Source organism: Mirounga leonina, unplaced genomic scaffold (assembly GCF_011800145.1).
Source record: "Mirounga leonina isolate KUSES-001 unplaced genomic scaffold, KU_Mleo_1.0 Mir_195, whole genome shotgun sequence".
In the NCBI taxonomy this organism is placed as follows: domain Eukaryota; kingdom Metazoa; phylum Chordata; class Mammalia; order Carnivora; family Phocidae; genus Mirounga; species Mirounga leonina.
The window spans coordinates 8,673,432-8,697,816 of NW_023270490.1; the positions used below are offsets into that span (position 1 = coordinate 8,673,432).

General features: G+C 55.4%; 2 protein-coding genes across 6 annotated transcripts; one reads left to right on the top strand and one right to left on the bottom strand.

The window, feature by feature from the left end:
• The first annotated feature begins 2,764 nt into the window (after positions 1-2,764).
• NELFCD (negative elongation factor complex member C/D) lies at positions 2,765-16,670 on the top strand. Of its 5 annotated transcripts, XM_035025487.1 has the most exons (16): positions 2,765-2,879; positions 6,550-6,665; positions 6,880-6,989; positions 8,045-8,154; positions 9,154-9,261; positions 10,026-10,178; positions 10,400-10,530; positions 11,426-11,591; positions 11,893-12,027; positions 12,454-12,593; positions 13,354-13,468; positions 13,841-13,936; positions 14,018-14,158; positions 14,507-14,636; positions 14,734-14,817; positions 15,979-16,670. In XM_035025487.1, exons 1-15 carry the CDS (start codon positions 2,793-2,795, stop codon positions 14,766-14,768), a joined length of 1,773 nt encoding a protein of 590 aa, XP_034881378.1. In that variant the 5' UTR covers positions 2,765-2,792; the 3' UTR covers positions 14,769-14,817; positions 15,979-16,670. The 5 variants fall into 5 exon arrangements, 4 of the variants coding, with proteins under 4 accessions (XP_034881378.1, XP_034881379.1, XP_034881381.1 ...); XR_004682978.1 differs by lacking the exon at positions 15,979-16,670 and having other exon boundaries at positions 14,018-14,069; positions 14,734-15,161; XM_035025488.1 differs by lacking the exon at positions 15,979-16,670 and having other exon boundaries at positions 6,553-6,665; positions 14,734-15,161.
• On the bottom strand, positions 15,216-24,300 carry CTSZ (cathepsin Z). The gene is made up of 6 exons (XM_035025491.1): positions 24,147-24,300; positions 23,677-23,840; positions 19,328-19,507; positions 17,241-17,391; positions 16,861-17,023; positions 15,216-15,831 (listed from the first exon to the last, which is right to left on the bottom strand). The coding sequence occupies exons 1-6, from the start codon at positions 24,281-24,283 to the stop codon at positions 15,721-15,723; spliced, it is 906 nt and encodes a 301-aa protein (XP_034881382.1). The 5' UTR covers positions 24,284-24,300; the 3' UTR covers positions 15,216-15,720.
• Positions 24,301-24,385: the final 85 nt, after the last annotated feature.

Consider the following 24,385-nt stretch of genomic DNA (forward strand, 5'->3'; position numbering starts at 1 on the left):
GTTTCTGGAGAGGGAAAGCTGTTGGTATCGGCAAGTGTGGTTCAGTGACATGAAGGAGACAGAAGACAGAGAGGAGTGGGCTGAAGCGAGAAAGCAAAACGAAGAATGTAAACCTTTGGGTGTTTGTTATACACTCACTGGTAAGACCCTATAAGCCCCGTCATCTGGCCTGCTAACGCTCTCCCACGTGTTTGCTTTGTCCTCAAGCCTGCCTCAACTTCTCAGCCCACCAACAGCATCCTAGCTCGGCTCCCAACCTCTACTTTGCTCCTTCACATCCTTCCTCCAGGGCAGCCAGAATGACCTCCGGAAAACCCTCCATCTGATCCCGTCACTCTCGTGTTTCAAAGATTTCCACGGTCACCCATTACCCTGGGGATAAAGTCCAAACTGCTTGCAAGTTTCCAAGTCCTCTCCTGCCTCCCTCTCTCCCCCTCCAACCCCCCTTCTCATGTCTGACCTCCAGCCATGTTTCCTGGTGTGCCCATTGTCTCTGTCCTCTGTTCTAGTCTGAAGTCTTGGCTTAAACATAATTTCCCTAGAAAGACCTCCCTTGACCTCTCCTTGAGCCCCCTCCCTTCTACACTATCACCTGAGATGGCTTTTATTTTTTCTCTGCCATTAGCTCTAGATAGGCTGTATCTGTGGTTTATAACCCCATAGCAGCACAGAACATCGGGTAGGAACTCAACAAATACTTCTTGAATGGATTAAGCGAAACCAACTTCTTTCCATGGAAATTCTCCACCAGAGTTTCTCTTAAACTGGAAAGTATCTTCAATGACTATTTACTTTAAGTAATGCAAGCTAAATTGGACATTTTAGATAAGGCTTTTCAAAGAACAACAGGCCAACAAGACCTACAGACTCAATTATTCTAAATCATTGCGACTTATAGACTGAATGTGATGCTTTCATTAAAGGTTGTTTGTTAGTCCATTTAATAATGAGTAACCTATTGAGGGTTGAACGAGAGGTGAGTTAAATAATCCCTGATTCTGTAGGAGTAATTAGTTATACGTATATTAATTTGCCTGCTTTCAAGTCAGGTATTATAAAAAAAAAAAAAATCCAAGAGGAGAGGTAGTAGGAGTTAACAGCCATCCATTCTTTGCAACATTTTCAGAAAGCAAATGAAAATGAACCCTGAAACAAGCCAACAGCAGGGGCACTCGTTAACTTAATACACTTTAATCTTGTGAGTAGAAGCTAGAGCTTGATTCATGGAATCCTGAGCTGCAGACTTCCTCCAGCCACCTGCAAGACATCTCCGCATGGGTGTTCTGACGGCACCTCCAATTCGGCACATCCCAATCTGAACTCAAGTGAAATGCATTATGGTCCTCATCCTGGGCTCCCTGTTTCCATGGTGTGCCACCGCATACCCACAGGCTAGAGGCCCGCTCCTCCACTCCCCCGAAGGTGTCAGGTTGCCACATCCTGGAGACAGCCTTGTCCACTTCACCCAGGCTTCTCCCTTGCTGGCCAGGTACCAGTGCCAGTGGCCTTTGAGTTCCCAGGACACATGGCAAGCCTTGGCTCCTACAATGCTCTCTCCTTGGTCCAAGCTCGCTTGACTCCTTTTGTCATATGACTCTCAGCTCAAATATAAGTTTCACAAAGAAGCCTTGTCTGATGGTCCAAAGTTGGCCTCTCTCCTAGGATCACAGAACACTAGCACTTGTCACCCTCTGTTATTACTTTTGTTTGTTCCTCGTTCAGCTCCTTCACTAGAATGTGGGCTCCTCCTGGACAGAGATCATGTCCAATTTGTTCACCAATGAGCTGCAGGAGTAGCACAGGCAAAGATGATGGGGGCACTCAATAAGCAGGAGTTGAAGGAATGAGAGAAGGAATGAATGAAATCACAGCTCCTGGTAAGCACTCTGGAAACGGTCACCATTACCAATGTTCTAGAGCTCATGTCTCTAATGCTCTTCCGTACGGATGCATGGGCTTTATCTCTCAAAGCATCCAGATCTGATGGTGTTAACATCCCTGCTCAACTGTTCCCATGATGATCAGCAGTCTATCACTTTTGTATCCCCTACTACCTGCAGGGAACCATGCTGCGGGCTTAAAAAGCATCATCTCAGTTATCCTTAACAACTATCCCACGAGGTAGGCCCTCTCTTCCAGGGCTGCATTATGACATTTGAGCACTTTTGGCTTTGTGCGCTCTTCTTCCATAAAGAAATATTTAAAATTATATATTACACTGCCTCAGTTCTTTATACCAATTATACAAATATAATCCAGGCTGGATTCATCATTATACTGCTTACTGATACTCTGATTTTAAAAGAAATGAAAACATTTTCGTGGGCCCTAGACACTGGGCTCCATAAGTCAGCCCTGCTCTTGTGCCCAGTTGTCAGATGAGAAAACTGATGCTCTCAGGACCGAAAGTCACGGAGTGGAGCGGGGACCCGGACCGAGGTCAAGAGTGAGCCTGGCTTTACACTTCTATCCGGAGCTAAAACCCCTGGGGCCCACCCAGGCGGTGTTCCCGGCTCCTTTCAGGTCGTTCCGTCCTCCCAGGGAGCCCAGAGCCACGAGCCGGCGGCTGCCCTCTAAGCCCCGCCCCCTCGCCCAGGCCACGCCTCCGCCGCCTCCTGCCCGGCCCTGGGCGCCCCGAGCCACGACTAAGGAGCCGCTCTCTGTGCCCCGCCCCTACCCCGGCCCCAGGCGCGCGGCCGCGGGGGGCGGGGCCGCGGGACCGCGCGTGCGCTCGCCCGCCTCCCTCCCCCGCCGTGCGCATGCGCCTTGCTCGCGCGCGCTCACGGGACAGGATGGCGGGGGCCGCGCCGGGCGCCATCATGGACGAGGACTACTTCGGGAGCGCGGCCGAGTGGGGCGACGAGGCGGACGGTGGCCAGGTGAGCGGGGGCGCCGGGCGTCCCCGACGAGGACTGCTGGTCTCCGTCGCCGGCGGGCCGGCCCCGCCCCCGCCGCGCCCGGCCCCGCGGCCGCCGTACGGTTCACGCACAGCGCGCCCCGCCCCCTCCCGCCCCGAGCGCGCCCCCCGCGCCCGCGGAGCGCCCGCCGCCCGCCTTCGCCGCCGGGCCAACGGGGCCGGCCCAGAGCGCCGCGGCCGTCCGCTGCGGACGGGTTGGGGCGGGGGCCGGGCCGGGGGCTGGCTCCTCCTCGGGGTCTGGCCGCCTGGCCGTGACCCGAGGGGCCCGCCTCAGCCCCGGTGCCGTTGCTTCCTTCCCCCAGAGGCGGGTGGGGCACAAAACTCGAAGGACCGGGCTCAGAGCCCCAAGTTTGAACAACTCACATCTTCGGAAAATCCCAAGTCCGCATCATGGGGGGAAAAGTGGAACTCGGGTCTTTCTTCGCTGTGTTTTACTGTTTGTAAACCATACGTTTCAGTGCTGTGGGCCGATTCCGTCGGTCTTCCGCGAGTGACCCCCGGAGGATCTTCCTTCCATGCGGGGGGCGGGTATGGAGGCGGAGGACGGGTCGAAGCCGGGTTGGACCCTCAGCCCCGGGGGCTCGCGCGCCGCCGGTGCGGCCCAAGCCTGGTCTAACCCGAAACCCCCCCGCAGCGCGTGTTCCAAACGCAGCTTCTCAGGTCCCTCCCCGGGGGACCCGTACAGCGGCCTGGAGGAGAGCCTGGGGATTTGCCTGCTGGCAGGGGCCGACACAGGTGTGGGAATACTGAACCCAGCGTTCTGAAGGAAGAGCGGATGGAGCGGGGCATCTGCCCTCGGACGGGGGCAGTGGCCCAGGGAGGGCCCTGGAGCTGAGCTGCGAAGATGCAGAGATAGGTGCTGTGTCCCTGGAGCTGAAAGGAGTCCTGTGTGGTGAGCGCAGTGGCATGAGGTTCTGCGAGGGAACACGTTCCGAAGGGCCGTGGATGGCTGCTGACAAGTGTGACTTGTTCAGGCGTTTGGGACGGAACGATGCCACCAGTGTGTGTGTTTGGAGGCTCAGAGTGGGGTAGATGGAGGCAGATCTCGCTGGGAGCCTGCTGGCTAGGGGCTTCCCCGCAGCGTCTCCTTCCGCTCAGGAGCTTTTGAGGTGGGGGTTGATCTGCTCATTTTGTAAGTGAGGAAAGAGAGGCGGAAAAAAGCGAGTGACCTGCTTAAGGTTGCAAAACTAGCAAATGAAAGAATGGGGATCCAACCCAGGTCCTTTTGTCTCCACTGCCACTTTATCAAAATGCTGGACCACCAACATGATATAAATGAGCTTCGTGGTAGCTTCGTGCTTTGAGCCTCCTGTTCAGAATGTCACATTACTTGTCGCATTGAGCCTTTAAGTCACAGAGTGTTACAACTGAGGCATATCGAAGGGCCATCTAGACCAGTGCCCTCATTTTGGTCCAGTTTAGTGCCCTAGCTTAGGCAGCTAGGAATGGCAGGAGGTTGGGGAGTCTCATGCATGGAGAACTTCAATCATGATCGAAATTCAGCCCACTGACCCTAATAGGCTCTCAGTGATGAGAGGGGTGGACCATATATGTTCACTTCATGTTCATTCTCACTGCTTGGAGGAGGAAGAGGAAGTCAAGAAAGGTGACTGAAGGGGTGACGTGAGCTGGATTTTGGAAGACAGTGATAGGTCAAATTTTGTGACACAAATTCTGCTCACAAATTCTGATGCCATGTTATTGGATTTGAGAGACAGGAAGATGTGTAAAGAGGCTACAGTGATATTAAGTCCCGATGATAGAAGGTAAGAGCTACTGAAATGCAAAAGTTTAGTCTGGCTTCAGCTTGCCAATGGGGACTGGCAAGAGAGGAGACTGGCCAGGTAAACAAGTGAAAGGTTAAAGTCATGCTAGAGGTTGGATCTCTTTTCTGAGGGAGACTGGGAATTTTAAGCAAGAGAGAGAGCGATGTCATGTGTGGTTTATGAAGACCGCCGCGGCGTCCGTGTGGAAGACGACTGAAAGGAAGCAATGGGACTGAGCCATTAGGGGCATTTTGCTACTGCAAGCACAAAATAAGGAATGGTAAAGCTGGGAAGAAGGGCCAGACTGGATAGATGTGTGGGAGACAGAATTGGTGGGTCTTTGTGATGGGGTGTGGGGGTGGAGTGAGGGAGCAGAAACTGAGGATGACTCCTAGCTTTCTAGGTTTGGGGCAACAGGTAGATGATGGAATCCTTTACTAAAATGTAGGTTGTAGGAAAATCTGTTTAGAGGTCAGTTTTGGACCTCATGAGTTTGGAGAACTAGTGGGCATTGGATGGGAATGAGAATAGACTGCTGACACTCGAGTCGAGCTTGAGAGAGAGAGATCCAGGCTAAATTCTAGATTTATGAACAGGGAGGTGGTATTACCCAAGAGAAGATGCAGAAGAGAATAGGGCCTAGGGCAGAAGCCCAAGAATACAGACACACAAGGATGAGTCTCAGGGTAAAGGCCAGCCTTCCTTCACAGGCTTGCTCAAGGCTCCCCACACAAGTAAGGTCTGAGAGAAAACTCCCCAGTCTCCATAGAAGGAATCTGTTTCCAAAGCACGGCTTGCAGAATGTTAGTCCAGAGCAGGGGTGGGCAGACTTTTCTGTAAAGGGCCAGATAGTAAATATTTTAGGCTCTGCAGGTCCCTGTCACAACTACTTAACTCTCCCATTGCAGGGGGAAAGCAGCCATAAACAATATGTAAAATTTAAAAAATAATTTTTAATGGGTGTGGCTAGGTTCCAATAAAACTTTATTTACAAAAAGAGAAGGACTGGATTTGGCCCTAGTTTGCTGATTCCTGGTCTAGGTCTTACCCCGTTATGTTAGTCGCCTAGAGGCTGGTCTCTCCTAGTTTGTGAAGTCCTGGCGGAAAAAGCCGTATCTTGTCTTGTATGTCCTAGGTTTCCTGGTGACAAGTACAGTGCTCAGTACAGAGCAAGCGTTTAAAAAGAATCTGCTTGTTAGTTGGGATGACAACGTTCACGCCGGATGGACCTTGATGTCATCACATCATCATCCTGCTTTGTTCTTAGATTCAGTGACTTGCCCAAGGTTGTTTCCAACCAGAACAGGGACTAGTCTCCAGCCAGGCCTGCCGATGCGAGGCAAGTCTGTGACCTTCACTTTCTAACAGCATATTGATGGCTTTTGCCTTCAGGAATCGCTTCATCAGTGTTTGTTGGAGGAAAGCATTAAAGGGCACATATGAAATAGTTGTGAAAACAATAACTAGTATCTATTGAGTTCTTACTAAATGTCAGGTACTCTGCTTGGTTCTTCCAGAAATTAGATTACGGAGTCCTTACAACAGACAGATGGGAGCAGTCGCTATTATTACCTTTAATAGAGGAGTAAACGGCCACCCCGAGATCTGAGGTGACCTGTGTGGCCACTGTGCCCACGTGGGCCAGGGCGGAGGCGCAGCATGCACCTGCTTGCTGTGTGGTTCTCGATTCAGTTTTCGTAGCTGCCCATTACTTGTCCCGCCCGCTTCATGAAACTGTCCAGAAAGTCAATTAAATCATGTATGTGGGAGGGACAGTTTTGAAAGGGACTGGGTGATAGAAATTTAAGGCGAGATTACGGGATACTTGTATTAATGAAAAAATCACATGGCTCTTTTTACCACCAGCAGGAGGATGATTATGGAGAGGGAGAAGATGACGCAGAGGTCCAGCAAGAATGCCTACATAAATTTTCTACCCGAGATTACATAATGGAGCCCTCCATTTTCAACACTCTGAAGAGGTGTGTGAGAAAGGTCCTTTGTATTGGGAGGAGGCTGGGGGTAACTTAGAGACAGTTCATCAGAGATCCAGAGGATGAAGTGCACAAGTGAGAATAATGTGGTTTTCGAATGGAAGGCTTCTAGTTCCGCCCCCACCTTTAAACATCTTAATATCCTAGCTATCTTGTCATTGATCCCCATGCCCGTGCTGTAGCTTTTCTTTACTTTTTCTAGGTATTTTCAGGCAGGAGGGTCTCCGGAGAACGTTATCCAGCTCTTATCTGAGAACTACACGGCCGTGGCCCAGACTGTGAACTTGCTGGCTGAGTGGCTCATTCAGACAGGTGCTTTGTGGGTGGCCCCCATCCTGGCTGGTCACTTCCCCCCTCCATCTTTTTTACAGACCTTTGGATCATCTTAATGCTGATAAATTGGAAAGGCCTTGTTTGTTTTCCTGGGTTTTAAGACTTCTGTAAGTCAGGGCGCCTGGGTGGCTCAGTTGGTTAAGCGACTGCCTTCGGCTCAGGTCATGGTCCCAGGGTCCTGGGATCGAGTCCCACATCGGGCTCCCGGCTCAGTGGGGAGCCTGCTTCTCCCTCTGACCCGCTCCTCTCTCATGCTGTTTCTCTCTCGCTTGCTCTCTCATAAATAAATAAATAAAATCTTTAAAAAAAAAAAAAAAAGACTTCTGTAAGTCGGAACTGAACTTCTTACCCATCTTCGTCTGCTTGATTCTTATCTTTGATTCAATAATTGAGGTTTACAGATAGCCTGCAAATGTGATTCTCATTGAGCTCTTTGCCCTACCATGTTGTAGAATTATAGGATTATACAGTATATGTTCAGTGTGTCATTTTTAAGAGATCTGTTACAGCAAGCAGTAATTGATGGATAATGTAGGACTGGGTATGATTATGGCTTTTAGCTAATATGATCAAAGTAGAGCCTGTAAGTCCACTGAGCTGGGCGCGGATGACATCAGGGGGTAGGCGCTGCCCGGAAGGCCAGCGGTTCGTTGCTGCCACAGCACTTGGAGACAGTGCGCCTCTCGTGGCTGGCGTCTGCTCTCTTCCACCGTGGTGGGAATGTCTTTCCATCCTCCTACCTGTCTGTGTGGGCAGTTTGTCCTTGCCCTTACCGAGGCTTCCAAGATGCCGCTGTCCTTTCCATGTAGGCCAACATCCTTGCGTGTTCCGCCCTGTGTTCCTTTTTGAGTCTTACCATTGAATATGGTTAACAAATAGTTATTTTTATGAGCGGTCCCAGATTCCAAGTGGTCAGAAGCAGTTCTGTGGTCTTTGAGTCACATGTAGACTTTTCACCTGTCTACTTTTCCTAAAGGAGGACGACAGATTGAGGGATTGCCATTTTCCATCTGGTTGTTTTCATTTTCTTACAGGTGTTGAACCAGTGCAGGTTCAGGAAACAGTGGAAAATCACCTGAAGAGTTTATTAATCAAACATTTTGACCCCCGCAAAGCAGATTCTATTTTTACTGAAGAAGGAGAGGTGAGGAGTCTGTCTTCTTTCTCTGATATGGGTTCCTGGGATCTTTTGCTTGTTCCACGCATGCAGTGGAGTGTGCTGTGTGATGGGAGTAAAGAGTTGGGTCCGAAAATCAGGGTGTGAGAGGAGTTGCGTGGAGTCAGAGCTGCCCTCTGAATGCTCCGTGCAGTGTGGTGAGCTCTCGCGAGCGGAGAGGCGCGCACGTGGTGAGCGGGGGGGGAGCGGACTCCCAGCTCCCTTGTCCTGCTGCGTCTGGAGCACAGGCTCTGAGTGGAGTGCTGTCGGCACCTGGGTGCCCCCGCAGGCAGACGCCAGGACGGGGTTGTGTGTGCAGGAGATGACGGGGGACACGTGTGTGAGAGAAGATGAGCAGGGGCCGGGGGGCCATGTTGCAGGTGTGGCCCCCAAAGGCCGGAGGGAGGGAAGGAAGGTTGGGGACAAAGAGCCCTAGGCGACAGTGCCATTTTCAGAAAGTTTCCGCAGTGTCAGTGAGGCCCAGGTCTCCTGGGAACAGGCCTGCCTGAGGAGCCCTGCCACGCTCAGTTGGTGGCTGGGAGTGTCCAGTGGGAAGCCCGGCCTTGGCACAAATGGGAGGTGGCCTCAGAGTCAGCCCTTGGGTCTGTCAGTCACACATGGTGATGGACAAAACCACTGTGCTGGGCACCCAGGGCACACAGCTGAGGTGCGTCTGCCGCAGCCCCTCTCCGTGGGCTTCCCTAGACTCTCGCGTGTCTCCCGGAAGCGCCTTCCGGCACGCTCTTGTGTGCGGTTGAGCCTTTCCGAAGCTGTGAGCGGGCCTTCAGGGTTCTGGTGCTGCCACTCAGCCTCCTGTGTGGCGTCACCAGCTCTGGGTCTGCTTCCGCTGCTGGGACTGCAAGGGCTGGAGCTAGATGCTCTCGGGGGCTCTTCCAGCCGGGAGAGCCAGCCACTGTTCATAGAGTATCATCTTCACTTAAGCTCAGGCTAGGTCTTTTATCTTGCCGTCTGTTTGTTTGTTGGCAGACTCCAGCTTGGCTTGAACAAATGATTGCACATACCACGTGGAGAGATCTTTTTTACAAACTGGCTGAAGCCCATCCAGACTGTTTGATGCTTAACTTCACCGTTAAGGTAGGCAGAGTACTAGAGTCACAGAAAAGGCGAAAGTGCTGATGAACGAGAGTTATTTTGGGTTGGTTGGGAGGTCTGTTTCTTCTGCAAGGTCGTATTTGGTTTTTGGTAAAGGTCTCCATCACTTCACTTTAGTAAGTCTGAACAGTGAGAAAGAAAAGCATAGAAGATGTATCTGTGGGGTTTTTGGTTTTTTTGTTTTGTTTTGTTTTTTAAAGATTTTGTTTTTAAGTAATGTCCACACCCAGTGTGGGGCTCGAACTTATAACCCCAAGATCAAGAGTCACATGCTCCACCGACTGAGCCAGCCAGGCGCCCTCATATCTGTGTTTTTGGATCAACATGAACTCTGTTTTAAAATTTGGCAGGAACATATTTATAGAGTCTGTTGTGTGCTGAGTGGAATCTTTAAGAATGCCTGGTTTGGGGCGCCTGGCTGGCTCAGTCGGAGCATGTGACTCTTGATCTCGGGGTCGTGAGTTCAAGCCCCACGTTGGGCTCAGAGATTACTTAAAAAAAGAAAAAAAAAAGAATGCCTGGTTTGTCTCCTTCATGTGACACACGAAGAAACCAAGATGGGATGGTTAGCCTGGGCCACAGGCCTAGTCAGTGGCAAGGCTGGGATCAGAATAAAGGTCTGAGACCTGAGAGCAGTGTTTGCTCGGCCCACCTCACCACAAACACTGACAACAAGCCAGCTTCCTGTGCAGTGTGTGGTCACTGCCTGTTGATGCTTTGTTTGGCTTCTTATTTTTGTATTGTAGCTTATTTCTGATGCAGGGTACCAAGGGGAGATAACCAGCGTATCCACAGCCTGCCAGCAGTTGGAAGTGTTTTCTAGGGTACTCCGTACCTCTCTAGCTACAATTTTGGATGGAGGAGAGGAAAACCTTGAAAAAAATCTCCCTGAGTTTGCCGTAAGTTCTTTCTTTTGTGTATCTCAGATTAGAAGGAGGCTGCTTTGGGTCATGCATATTCAAACATGAAATGCTTCTTCCTATAGACAGTGTCCAGGTCAGAAGGCCTGTTCCAGCATAAATAACTTGCATGCAGAAAGGTTGGGGGTCTGGCTTTTTTGTCGACATTTGTCAGCGCTGCAACTGTGAAACCCCAAACTCTCTCCCCTGCCATTTTTCAGAAAATGGTGTGCCACGGGGAGCACACGTACCTGTTTGCCCAGGCCATGATGTCGGTGCTGGCCCAGGAAGAGCAGGGAGGCTCCGCCGTGCGTAGGATTGCTCAGGAGGTGCAGCGCTTCGCCCAGGAGAAGTGAGGGCTGTGTTTTTGCTAGCCCTGGTCCTAACTAGGTGCTCTCCACGAAATTCCCCCCCACACCCCCCCTTACCCTTTCTCTACAACCAGAGGCTCTGGGTCCTCCTATTTTGACAGATATATAAACTTCCTTTTACCTAGTACATCTGGAAAAGTCAGGGTAATTTTAAATACATGTAGAGAGCTTGCTTTCTGAAGTTTGGCTTTGATGAGCTGAAGTTTGGCTTTGATGAGTATTTTTTTTAAAGATTTTATTTATTTATTTGAGAGAGAGAGAATGAGAGACAGAGAGCATGAGAGGGGGGAGGGTCAGAGGGAGAAGCAGACTCCCCGCCGAGCAGGGAGCCCGATGTGGGACTCGATCCCGGGACTCCAGGATCATGACCTGAGCCGAAGGCAGTCGCTTAACCAACTGAGCCACCCAGGCGCCCCTTGATGAGTATTTTGTAAAGTAACTGGTTATTGTTCAATTCACTGGATCTGTGAACCTGTAATCTCATATATTAGGATTCATCAATAGCAAATAATAGTAGTCCTGAAATAGTTATTCAGTAGTCTAATTGTCATGTTGTAGTCCGTATCTTACAGAACAAAATGAGCCCTTGTGAGTTTATTCTCCACTAATGGAGTCTTAGTGATACATTACAAGTGTGTGGCTCCTTTTGGAAAGTCTGCAAGCTGCACCCAGTTATTCTTCCCCAGTTAGCTTTAAATGCCGTTTTTATGGGTCGGTCAGGTTCCCAGTGAATGACAGAAATATGAAAAACAAAGGGACCCAAGCAGTCCCAAGTGTTAGGTGTGAAAAAAGGAAGGAAAGAGGTAGAGGAGGAAGGAGAGGGCAGGGCAGGGCGCCGCCTTCTTAACAATGGGACGTATACTTTTTTTCATTAAGAGGTCATGATGCCAGTCAGATCACACTAGCACTGGGTACAGCTGCCTCCTACCCCCGGGCCTGTCAGGCTCTTGGGGCTATGTTGTCCAAAGGAGCCCTGAATCCAGCTGACATCACAGTCCTGTTCAAGATGTTTACAAGCATGGACCCGCCTCCCGTGGAACTTGTAAGTTGCTTTCATTTTAATAATAAGGTGGGACACCTTCCATGCCGATTAAAAGGGTTATTTTGGAAAGCCCGTGTTTCTCTTAAGTCACTGAGTACAAATCACGTTGATCTTTTCTGCCCTTTCCCTCATCCTTCCCCATCACATCCTCAGCCTTCGCACACACTGGGACACCAGCCGGGTTGAGCACAGGAGGGTGGATGTGAGCGGGCATGCCCTCACGCCTGCTGTTAAGTGTATGTGGACTTACCTGACATCTCTTCCGTGCATTCCTTTCCAATGATACCGTGTGTCCCCTCAGATCCGGGTGCCGGCCTTCCTGGACCTGTTCATGCAGTCGCTCTTTAAGCCAGGGGCCAGAATCAACCAGGACCACAAGCACAAATATATCCATATCTTGGCCTACGCAGCAAGCGTGGTTGAGACCTGGAAAAAGGTACTATCAGTTGAGAATTCCTGGGCTTTTCGGGAGACGAGGAACCTCCTCTCTTTGGTATTATTTGGGAATTTTGGCTGCAAGAAGTCATGAACCCAGCTCGTGTCAGAAATATCTTTTCTAGTGTTCATGCATGAAATAGTCGAAGTGCTAAATCTTTCAAGGAAATGTGCATTGCATCTGTAATACTTCTTCAAACCGGAATTGAAAGTGCAGCTAAAGAAACCGACCAGGTCTCCCTCAGCCCCAGGCCCAGGTTCCCTGGCTTGTTTTTGTAAGCCGGGTGACTGGAGTGCAGCAGCTGAGTTGACTCCTGACCCCAGGGATGGGGAGGGGTCTGCAGGGAGAGGCGGCCGGTAGCAGATCACCCCACCTGCAAGGCCACGCACGCCGTCGGGATTCACAGACCCGCGTGTGTGTTCTCAGAACAAACGCGTGGGCATCAACAAGGACGAGCTGAAGTCAACGTCGAAAGCCGTGGAGACCGTTCACAATTTGTGCTGTAACGAGAACAAAGGGGCCTCCGAGCTGGTGGCAGAGCTGAGCACGCTTTATCAGTGCATCAGGTGAGCAAAATCAAACCTTGTTCTAAACTGGATCCTTCTGGAGGGAGTGGTCTGAGTTTTCATTTTATTAAAAGCTCAAAAAGATATGTAACAAAAGCTTCAGAGATACTTAATGATTTTATGTTCTCTTTTTAAAATGTAGATAGAGAACTTTGAACTGTTTTAGCAGCACGAGTAATGCTCAGCTGCTTACCTGCCAGAAGTCTGTTCATAAATTAGCCTCAGAAAAAGGAAGACCCACCAGAATTACGAAAGCTGCTTGAAAGAAAGGGGTCTATTTGCAGTACGTGTTAGGCCGACAAGGTATTGCTTAGCTAGAAAGGACGTGGGACCATAGCAATGGTATGAACACACAGTCAGTTAGAAGAGCTTACAAATAGGGCGATCCCGTGGGCAGTCGAGTCTTTCCCCTGGTAATTTGTGCTCAGGACAAGGAAAGGGTTTGCTAAATAGAACTTCAACCCGGTCCGAGCTCCCTGAGTGTTCTGCATTAACGATCTTGTCCTTCCGAACCAATAATGTGGTTTAAAGTAAGCCGATAAGGGAGGTCGGGGTCTAGTATGGCATGGTGAGAGGATGCTGACCTCAGACTGACTCACGGACAAGCATCTCCCTGGCAGAGCACATTGGGAGTGACTTGCTGGGATAGACAGAGTGGCGGTGGGTTTTTAAACCTTCCCAATCATTTAGTTTTGGTGGTGGTGGTGGTTTGTTTTAAACTCCACGTAAAGGAAGCACTGTGCCTTACTTACACCCGTAGGTTTCCAGTGGTGGCAATGGGTGTGCTGAAGTGGGTGGACTGGACCGTGTCTGAGCCCAGGTACTTCCAGCTGCAGACCGACCACACCCCAGTGCACCTGGCCTTGCTGGATGAGGTAGGAGGGCCGCAGGGCCAGGGATGGCACTCTGTCTGTACCTTATCCTGCTCGGGCCAGGCCTGCCGGGATGTCTGTTCACTGAATGCGGGAGCTGCTCTGTGCGGGGCTGGATACTTTCTATCCTCAACGAGGATTTTCCTTTTAAGGAACTAGTTTCATTGGCTCCATAGATTTGCGGTTTTCAGCAAGTGTTTTGAAAGGATGAGGAATGGCACGGAAGCTGACGGGCCGCGGGCTGGGTGCCGAGGCCTGCCATCATGGGCGCCTGCCGTGAGCCGGCTGGGACCATGCTGACGGTTCTCGGCACTGATGGTGAGCCCAGAGACCCGGCTGCAGTGCTCAGCAGGGCTCCCTTTGGCGTGTTTGTAGATCAGCACCTGCCACCAGCTCCTGCACCCCCAGGTCCTGCAGCTGCTTGTTAAGCTTTTTGAGACTGAGCACTCCCAGCTGGATGTGATGGAGCAGGTGAGCGGGTGGCCCCCGGGCGTCGTGGAGGCTCGGGGCGAGGACCCGTTCTGACAGATCTGTCTGCCCCCGCTCTCGTAGCTTGAGTTGAAGAAGACCCTGTTGGACAGGATGGTTCACCTGCTGAGTCGAGGTTATGTACTTCCTGTTGTCAGTTACATCCGAAAGTGTCTGGAGAAGCTGGACACTGACATTTCACTCATTCGCTATTTTGTAACTGAGGTCAGCAATACACCGTTTGTTTCATGTTCATACTGTTAACACTAGCAGTGCCTTTTGGCTTAAATTTAATTCATTTTGTACCTAATTCTGAGAACTGTGCTGATAATCGGGGTGATGGCAATGATTAGATACCAGTTTGCCAAGCCCCTCCCACCTGTAGGAGCCATATTCCGTTTTACCTACATAACCACTTGGGTGTCTCAGTTTTGGAGACTGTTGTCACCGGGAAGTGGAAAGGGTGGGGAGGGGAGGGTGGTTTTCTCCAAACTGATTGCCATTTCATCAGGTGTTGGTGGGGACGCTGCTCAGAGGCTGTGCGGGGAGTGACCCGGTGTTCTCTCCTCCTAGGTACTGGATGTCATTGCTCCTCCGTACACCTCTGACTTTGTGCAGCTTTTCCTCCCCATCTTGGAAAACGACAGCATCGCCGGCACCATTAAAACAGAAGGTGAACATGACCCTGTGACGGAGTTTATAGGTAGGGTTGACATGCGTGTCCCTTTGCTGCAACTTTAAAGGTCATTGTTCACCTCCTGTTTCTAACCCAGTGCCTGTTTTCCTTCTGTTTGTGAAAGCTCACTGCAAGTCCAACTTCATCCTGGTGAACTAATTTAGAGCATCCTCCAGAGCTGACCCAGAATGTTCCGGGAGCCCAGCAGGGGGAAAGCCCTTCCAGAAGCTCTTGCTGAAGAGGCCCAGTCAGCATCCCGGGACTGGGCTCTGGTGCGGGGAGGTGGGAGACTGTTTGTATGGCCGCTAGCGCAGATGGCCCCTTTCCTCAGAGTCCGGGCTGCCTTGCACCCTGCTGACCACGTTCCTTTCCCCCAGCACAGGAGCTGGGTCCCTCCCATGGTGGCGGGGAGCTCAGAACCGGAGACCTGTAGATGAACCACCTTCCAAGGTGACTTTTCTTACAAGAACCTGGTTAGTTGATCTTTTATTGTCATTGTTTGAATTTTCCAAGAATAAATTAAAAAGCCTTTCTGCTGGATTGGCAGGTGGAGATCCTGGTGTTATCATTCTCGTGTGTAAATAAGGCACGCTCAGGCTCTACTCCTGCGGGGAGTCATGTATTTTATTCATCACTTGGGCAATCTCCAATGGCTGTCTTCTCCCTCCACCCCCACCACTGCTTCCAGGGTGACATAAGAACTGGTGATAAGTCTGCCCTTCTTTACCATATTATAGACCACAGCTGACAAACAGAAAACACCAAATCATGGATTGAAGAGACTGGAGGTCACGTCATTACGGCCTTGCGGGTCACACCTTGGCCGGGCAGACTGTCTGCTGCCGTCATGGTGGTAGGGGCCTGCCGGCACGGGGGTCCCAGCCTTCGCATTTCACTCGTTCCCCCGGAGTGCGCTTGCGGCCAGCGCCAAAGCACTCGGCAGGTCAACAGGTGCCCCTTCTAGGCGCTCAGTGCCATGACCAGCCGTCAGATCGTGTCGAATGCCAGCCCCTAGTCCCTTCAGACCGTGGTGGAACCAACCCAGTGCCCGTAGCGATCGGACCCCCTGACTGTGGTTCACGGTAACAATGCTCTTCTGGAGACATGCACCTTAAACGATGGGGTCCCCAAACGTACAGTACTCCTCCACAGCGAGGTTGTAACTGGCACCCTTCCCATCTTTATAGGTGCTGGTCACTATCCTCATCCAGCCGTGCTCACCCTGTGGGGAGAGGGGTCACACGTTAGTTCCCCACGCCCGTCTCCCGTGGCTCCTGCTCTCCACGTGCACGCTGACCCTCCGCCCCCCTCACCAGCTAATTTAGAGCATCCTCCAGAGCTGACCCAGAGTGTTCCGGGAGCCCAGCAGGGGGAAAGCCCTTCCAGAAGCTCTTGCTGAAGAGGCCCAGTCAGCATCCCGGGACTGGGCTCTGGTGCGGGGAGGTGGGAGACTGTTTGTATGGCCGCTAGTGCAGATGGCCCCTTTCCTGAGTCCGGGCTGCCTTGCACCCTGCTGACCACGTTCCTTTCCCCCAGCAGCCTCGGGCTTGGGTGCTCCTGCCCTTGCGCTGGACCCCGACTCCCAAGTACCGTCTGTGAAGTATTTTTCCTTGGTTAATATTTAACAAGTGGGGTGCCTGGCCCTGTAAGCCAAAAGCAAATGACTGTAACTAGAATGTTGACTCTTGGGGCCAGATGACTTAACTACCTATTAATATCCCCGGTTTCTAGTCCTTTCATCAAAAGTATTGACATTTCATCTCTTCAACATTAATCACTCTCCCCCACTTCAGAGTAACGAATTTCTGTGTCTTCGGCTGTTTATGGTTAATACTGGGTCTCAGAAATGAAAATTCTGGCAGTTAATGTATCTCCCCTGCATTTCTGACCCAACTCAAAAGTATCTCTGGGAACCCTCCCACTACGACTTGGGAGAGCCAGGACTGTGACAGCAGAAAGGACGAGACGGTTGTAAAGAACGATCGAGCTGAACCGGGCGCTGCCCAACAGTGCTTCGCAACCAGGGCGGGGGCTCCAGGAGACCCTTGGCAGGCACTGGAGACAGTCGGTGGCCCCCGGGGGGACGCGTAGGGGCCGGGGATGCGGCCACACGCGCCACGACCCGCAGGACAGCGGCAGCCCGCCCTCCCCGCCGGAGGGCCCGACCCGGACGTCGCTGGCGCGGGGCCGCGGATCTCGGCCGGGGAGCCACCAGAGGGGGGGGGGGAGCGGGGATCTGTGACCATCTTACCCACGGCTCCCCCCACGAATTCCGGACAATCCAGTACTCCGTGCCACCGTGGACGCCCCAGCCGGCCACAGAAACGACGTGGTTTATGTAGGCCTGGTCATGGTACTCGGCGTAGACGCCGCCCATGTAGTTCCCCATCTTCTCCGTCGCCATGATTCCGCAGCTGAGCGCAAGGCGTCCACGCGTGAGCGTCTCGTGCGGGGAACTCACCCGCTCCCCACGGCCCCGAGCGGCCGCCGTCCTCCCGCCGCGCGCGCGCCTCGCCCTCACCCCCGTCCCGGGAGCGTCCTGCGGAGAGAGCTCACGCCGGGGCCGCGAAGCCGGCCCGCAAAGGGGCCTCGGGGACCTGGCGGGCAGCGGCCCCCGCCTCGCGTCCTCACCTGATGGGGCCGTTGGCGTAGATCTCCGCCATCATCTTCTCCCTGCCGGAGAGGGAGCCGTAGTCGCCCACTCTCCAGAGGGTGTAGTTCTGGATGGCGTGGCACTCCTTGAATTCCGTGCACGTTCCGCACTCGTTGAACTTGTCGCACTCTGGGGACAGCGGGCGAAGTGCGCGTGAGGCCGCTCGCCGGGGAGCGCATCCCCACCGCTCTGCGCTTCGCCAGTTCCGCTGCTAACGGAAAGCATCCTGCCGTCGGGGCTGTGGGTTAGGCTCTGCGTCCCGCTGCAGGGGACTCAGGAAGAGCCGTCCCCCCGCGTGGGCAGGAAGGAAAGCCACGGTCATGAGCGCGTAGTAGGCACTCAAAGGTCAGCCTCCTTTCTTTTCCTTGAAAGGCCAAGAACAGGGTCTTTCCACAAGCCTCCATAGCTGAAAAGAGTGTAATTATTAGCTTTCAAGAAGGTAACTATCGGGGCGCCTGGGTGGCTCAGTCGTTGGGCGTCTGCCTTCGGCTCCAGTCACGATCCCGGGATCCTGGGATCGAGCCCCACATCGGACTCCCTGCTCGGCGGGAAGCCTGCTTCTCCCTCTCCCACTCCCCCCTGCTTGTGTTCCCCTCTCTCGCTGTCTCTGTCTCTCTCAAATAAATAAATAAAAATCTTAAAAAAAAAAAAAAAGATAATTGTATTGCTGGCTAGTGAAGGCCAATACATTTGGGAAAAAAATAAGCATTTTCTTATTTTTTTCGTTTAGGGAGGTATCAAGAATTAGGCTAAAAAAAAGGGGGGGGGGAGGCTCTTAGTCCTGTAAGACCACACTGTCCCTCCCCTTCCCAGGCCCTTGACATCCACCATCCTGCCTTTTTACCGCTTTCGTGTTACCTACGTATTACAATTTCCCATCTGTCTGGATTCCTCCCCCAGGACATCAGACTCCTTGAGGACCTAGTTGTTGGTTTCATTTGTCCCTGGGACACCAAATGCCCCATGCCCAATACAACTGGAAAGGGATGGATCTGTGACCACATTTGCTAATACAGAGGCGAGACTATGTACTACCAACAGTCGGTTTGCTCAGTTGTACCTGGCCCTGTCACACGGGTGGGTTACAGGGGCCCAGCCTAGGCCGGACGAGACCAGTTCAGGGCAAGGCACGGCCCTGGGGACCACCTGATCCCCAATTCTGCAGAGCCTTCTCCCCTTCATCTGGCCTCTCCTTGGTTCTCTGACCCCTGTTGTGTTTACCACTTCAACAAGACTCACCCAACCAGTCTGGGAGAATTCTTTCTGGCTGGGCAATATGGCTCCAGATGCAAGGCGGGGGCACCCCGTGGGTGTGGGATGGCGCCCAGAGTCTGCTCGGGCACCGAGAGGGCACAGGGGGCTGCTAGAGCTCACCCTTTTATAGAGGGAGAGAGTGGGGGTGGAAAAGCGCCCCGAGCTCCCCATTCCTCCAATCCTGCTGTCTCAGATGGCCCACTGGGTTCACCCCGGCTCTGCTCTGTCCAAGAGGGAACTAAAACAGGGATAGGTGACTTAAAACTGCCAATTATGGGTTTGGGGTTTGGACTTTCTTTCCTTTGGTTTCCTAGGGGAGCAGCCCAGGAGGACTGTGCCAACTCCCAAGACTCCAGGCCAGCTGGCTCTGCTGGTCCATGCAGGACCCTCGGCTCCAAGTCCACCTGCACATGCACGGCCCCGGCCAGGGCAACAGGCCGATGCTGTGTTCCAGCTGGGCCTGCGTGCTTCGGTCTACCTAGCTGCTGGCCTGCCCTCCTTCCTCATCCACTCCTGGAAAATGTACTCTGGCCTTGACAGGGGCTCATTTTGGGAAACCCCCAAAATGCCAACATGTCACAACCCAAACACCACGGCCAGCCCTGGCCACAGGGGGCCCCAGGCTGGAGACACCCTCCCGAAGTCTTTTTGGCTGGACTTCTCAACAAGGACTGCAGGCTCCAGCTGCCTGCTCCCCGAGCCCCACCGGTTTCATGGTGGCGGGTGGCTCCCACCTCTACCCGGCCCTCCCCCCCATGCCCCGGCCACACTTTCCCTGGGAGGAGGGCGGTGGGGGCGGGCAGGGGCCTACCCTGGTCCTTAGCCTGGTAGTTGTTGCAGGTCTCGTCCGGGATGCCGTGCTCGTGGGCGTACCGCCACACCGGCAGGTCGTTGCCCCCCTCGCAGGAGCCCGCGTTGGCGCAGTCGAGGACGTGCTGCACGGACAGCAGGGTGGAGGGCCACGCCCCCTTCCTCTTGATGTTGATCCTGTCTGCAAGGCCAGCACGCGCACCTGGTCAGCACCCACCACCTGGCCGGCACCCGCACCTGGTCAGCACCCGCACCAGGCCAGCACCCACACCTGGTCAGCACCCACCACCTGGCCAGCACCCGCACCTGGCCAGCACCCGCACCTGGTCAGCACCCGCATCAGGTCAGCACCCACCACCTGGTCAGCACCTGCACCAGGCCAGCACCCGCACCTGGCCAGCACGCACCCACCGGCTCACCCGCCCATCGGGGGCTCCGACCCAGCCTCGGGAGTCTCAGCTCTCCAGGGGTCTCCCGGGCCCTTCCAGGCACGGATATGAACCCCCTTACACCAGTCCCCCCTTTCCCCACCCCGGCTCACCCACATCCCTGGTGTCACCACCCAGACCATGGTGCTCCTGCAGCCCCGCTCTGGCTCCTCTGACCAGCCCTCCCCCCACGCCCAGCCCCGGCCTTCTGGAACTCACCAACAATCACCAGCAAGGCCCCTGCCGCCTGCTGCCCCTTCCTCCATGTGCCCTGGCCACTCCTTGGCCCAGAGAGCCCTTCCTGCAGACACCCCTTTGCTGACAGCAGGTCGTGGGCCTCCACCCGCCCCTGCAGCTCTCAGCCCCTCCCCAGCTGTGCTGACCCCATGTCACCTGCTAACTAGTCCAAGGAGTTCCCGGGGTCTGTCTCCGCGGCGTCTGGCCCCAGCTGCAGCTCCTGTGTCTCAACACGACTGACGCACAATAGGTGCTCAGCACGTGTCAGCTGCACGACTGAGCGCACAAGTTTTCTTTTGCTAACTAGCCTGGCCCTGGCCGCTGAACCCCCGCCCCCGGGAGGTCACTTCCCCGGCCACTTCCCCGAGGGAGGTTCTCCACCCTCACCCCACACCGGGCAAGGCCTGCAGGCGGGGTGCCGGCCCCTTTGCCCCACTGCCATTTCCAAAACGCTTCGCCTCCATTGGTCCGGGTCTCCCCCTTTCTGGGAGATGCTTGCTGATGTGCTGACCGGAGGCCCCTGCCGCCTCGCTCTCTCACGGGGGCCACAGTGACCCCTCTCACCCCGCCCCTCACTCCCAAACTTCACTGCAGATGCAGGCCCCTCACCTCTCCGCCACCCAGCGTCCGGGCTTTCTGCGTCCCCAACCCACCTCCTTTGACAGCAGGTGGCATGACCCTGCCCCCTACCCAAGGCCCACGTGGACCCCGGTCTCTCCCACATTAGCACCTGCACACACGCGCAGACCTGCCTTTCTCGAAACATCAGCAAAGAGCCCCCGAGGCCGCGCACGCACCCTCACCGACGCGGCAGCTGTCCGCTGCGTAGTGAGGCTCCTGACAGCCATCCGGGTCTCCGTTCCCAGCCCCATGCTCCTGCGGCCCAGGCCCACCTCGCTGGCATCCCCTCCCGTCCAGTGAAGCTGCCGATGCTGACCCCTGCTTCGCCAACCTGGGCCCCTCCGTGCCCCCCCACCCCCCCGCAGAGGGGCGCATCTGCACTCGGATGCCCCATGCCTCCAGGGAGCCCACTCCCCACCGCCCAGTGCTGGCCTCCCTGTCCACACCTGAATCACATATCCAATCCCTACCTGACCCAGCCACCGAGAATCTAATACACTTCTTACGTGGCCCAAACACAAGGGAAGACCCCTCCCCACCTGTCCTGGCCCGCCTTGCTCATCCACTGTGCACCACGCTGTTGTCCACGCCGGGCATCCGGCACCCAACAAAACAGCCTCGACGCACAGGGTCCCAACACAGGATGGGGGCCAGCTTACAGGGGCTCTTGTACGTCAAGTAAGGATTTTTGTGTTTTATCTGCCCAAAATCTCAGAGGGTTTAGAGCAGAACAGAAGCACAATCTGACCTGGGGCAATCAGCAGGCGCACTCTAGCAGAGATGGGACAGTGGCGGGGCAAGCCCAGAGGCCAAGCAGTGCGAGCCAGGGGTTCAGACTGGGGGTGCAGGGATGGGGGCTGCAAAAAGCAGAGGGATTCAGAACATACTTTGAAGGTAAAACGGACAAGATCTGGCCTAGGATTGCATGGGGGGCAACCCAGGGCTTCTGTGTGAGTAACGGGAAGGCTGAGGTCCTGACTCGGTGAGCCCAGTGAGGGTGGAAAGGCTGAGGTTTGAGGTGTCAGATGTCTGAGCAGAGGGAGAGCGGCAGCTGGTGTCAAGGTGGAGTGCCCATGGAGGCGAAGTCCAGGGGACCCCGATGCTGGGAAGCCACGCGGGGAGGATGAGGAGCCGGCAGAGCACAGGGAGGGACGGCCTGGAGGCAGGAGGAGCCCATGGTGTGGGGTGAAAGGCAGGGAAAGTGTCCCACGGACAGATGCTGGAGCACAAGCAGAGGCCGAGGCCTGGCGGGGGACCCCTGCACCTGCCCGCGTGGCAGGCTGGTGCCTGTAGAGTGGGAGGTGACGCAAGGCTGGAGTGGGCTGGAGGAGGGACGAAGGGGCTACAGACACCTCTCCCGGGAGCCCAGAAGTGGGGCAGTGGCTGGAGGGGGGCACGGGCTCGAAGCCCCCTGCTCACTTGTTCAGGGTGACGGCCAGGGCCCAGCACAGGGCGCAGGGTCAGGGGCTCGGGCGCTGGCCGCCCAGGGACAGGAGGAAAGGCGGACCAGGAGCAGCTGTTAGGTGGCAGCTGGGCCCGTGCCCGTGGAAGTCCCCTCTTGGGGGCTTCTGTTTCCTCAGTGAAAGAGAAAGCAGAGCCCTGCTGCTGGGGGAGAAAGTTGGAGGTTCGAGGAGAGGAGAGAAGCAGTTGTCTGCCCAGGAGAGAGTCCATTCCAGAAACGTGGCAGGGCTGACCATCCGAAAAGGGAACTATGTCAAGGGCCCGCCCTGCTGACCTTCTCGGCCCTTCCCTCCATCCCTCACCCTTAGGGATGCCACAAAGGCCCTCTTTCAGTTCCCCACTGTGAGCGCCATGCCTGCCCAGCCTGAGCCCAGACCCTCTGCCTCCAGGCCCGCTCACACCCCGTCAGCTGGCCTGGCCTCAGGTCTCCCGGTGCCTCCGGTGCTTAAGCCTCTGGCTCCACATGCTCCAGGGGCCCTGTCCATCTCCATCTCAGGCAGGGGGCCTCCCCAGCCTCCCCCAAGGGCTCTCACGCCTTAAAATGGGGCCTCAGCCTACCTGTCCCCTTCCTCCTCCTTCCTGAAGGGTCAGAAGTATGCTCCACCTCCAGCTGACCACTCCTGGAGTCCAGGCCCCACCCTCCACTCCTCAACCTACAGACAGCCCAGCAGAGGTCCTGGCCCAAAGGCCGGCCTCCTGGGTTGTCCTCCCAGCTGCCACTCACACCACGGCCGAGTCTCCTGACCTCCTGGCCAGGGACCTCAGCTCCCCCATCGGCAAAATGGGAATAGTCACAGGACAGCTCGGAGGCTTCCACGGAGCCACCCTGTTCTTAACCCATTTAACATGAGGCCACAGACGACACCAGGCCTGCCCAGTGAGCTAGCCACCAGGGAGGAGGCCATGGTCCCCTGCCCTCCTGGGGCCAGATTCCCAGGCGGAGAGTCCCTTCTGCGATGGAGATCTGGTGTGACTGCAGGCTCCCGGACCCCCGGGCGGCCACTGGAGATGGCAGAGCCCCTCCCACACCTAGCAGGCTGGCTTGGGGCTGAACGGAGGCCCAAGGCTGGGTGACACCTCTCCTCCGTCCTCTCCCAAGGCCTCCCCTCACTGTGGCCAGATGGCTCAGGGCCAGACGAGAAAACCTGCCAGCCTTGCTCAATATTCCAAGCCCAGGATGGGCCTGCAGCTCAATTATTAACTGCTGCTGAAAAGCAGTTTCACTTCCTTGTGCCCATCACTGGCAGGGGGTTGAGTGAGTCTGCATTTCTGATTTGATCCCAAATGCTGGGGTCACAGGCTTTGGGGGACAGAAAAGGCACCCTCGAGCCGCATTATCCCTGGGCTTCAGGCCCCAGGCAGGCCCGCCCCGTGCGATGGGAACACAGTCCAGCTTGTGCCAATCACTCTGGCCCTCCCTGGCCGGTGAGGCGCGGCAGAAGGCGCAGGGCAGCGCCCCGAGGCCTGAGAGCCTCCGACACCGGCCGCCCACGCCGAGTCCCGGCGCTGAATCTCCTGGCCCAGAATCACGGCCGCTGCGGCGGCCGGTGCTGCGCAGGAGGCCGTGTGGCCGGCCGCGGTGGCCCACAGTCACCCCGCCTACCCGCCATGGCACTGGTGCTGCCGTGGGCCCAGCAGGAGCCACAGTACTGGGGGATGTGCTGGTTCCTGGTGGCGCTGGCGTAGTTGACCCCGTTCACATTGCGCCAGTCCCAGCTCCTGGGCAGGTCCGCCGGGGACAGGTACTCGTGAGGCCTGGGGTAGGTCCTGGGAAGAGATCAGCACCACAGAGTCAGGCCCGCTGCTTTCCCCCAAGAGAGAAGGGGAGCCCAGCTCCGTGGGAGACCCCCGCCCACCCGGCACGTGAAGGAGGCAGGGCACCCCCAAATGCAGGAGCCACGCGGCTCCCGCAGCAACGCCCCGAAGGCCCCCCAGGCCAGGCTGGTCCAAGCAAATGTAAAGAGAAAGAGTGCCCCCCAAAACACAGGCGCTGGCTTTGACCCTCAAAGGTCAAGGGAGGCAGGGCGCCAGGCTCCCGGAGCCGCGGGAGGGGCCAGCCCGCCCGCGGCCCACCTGCGCCCCAGCCCCGACAGCTGGTCCCCGCGCAGGGGCAGGCGGCAGCCCTGGCCCGGGCGGAAGTAGGGGCCGGCCCGCGCGCCGGCCAGCGGGACCAGCAGCAGCAGCAGCAGCAGCGGCCCGGACGGCGCCATGGCTCCCCGCCCGCTCGCCCGCCCGCCCGCCGGCCTCGCGCTGCGCCCGCCCCGCCCCGCCCCGCCCCGCCCGGTGACCCACCCCCGGGGCGGGGCGCGCCG

Coding starts and splice junctions, on each gene's coding strand:
- CTSZ (XM_035025491.1), bottom strand. CDS start 24,283: ATGGCGCCGTCCGGGCCGCTGCTGCTGCTGCTGCTGCTGGTCCCGCTG. Junction 17,024..17,240: donor TACGCCAACGGCCCCATCAG/GTGAGGACGCGA, acceptor CCTTGCGCTCAG/CTGCGGAATCATGGCGACGG. Junction 15,832..16,860: donor ATTCGTGGGGGGAGCCGTGG/GTAAGATGGTCA, acceptor CTCTCCCCACAG/GGTGAGCACGGCTGGATGAG.
- NELFCD (XM_035025487.1), top strand. CDS start 2,793: ATGGCGGGGGCCGCGCCGGGCGCCATCATGGACGAGGACTACTTCGGG. Junction 10,179..10,399: donor AAAATCTCCCTGAGTTTGCC/GTAAGTTCTTTC, acceptor GCCATTTTTCAG/AAAATGGTGTGCCACGGGGA. Junction 14,159..14,506: donor TTCGCTATTTTGTAACTGAG/GTCAGCAATACA, acceptor CTCTCCTCCTAG/GTACTGGATGTCATTGCTCC.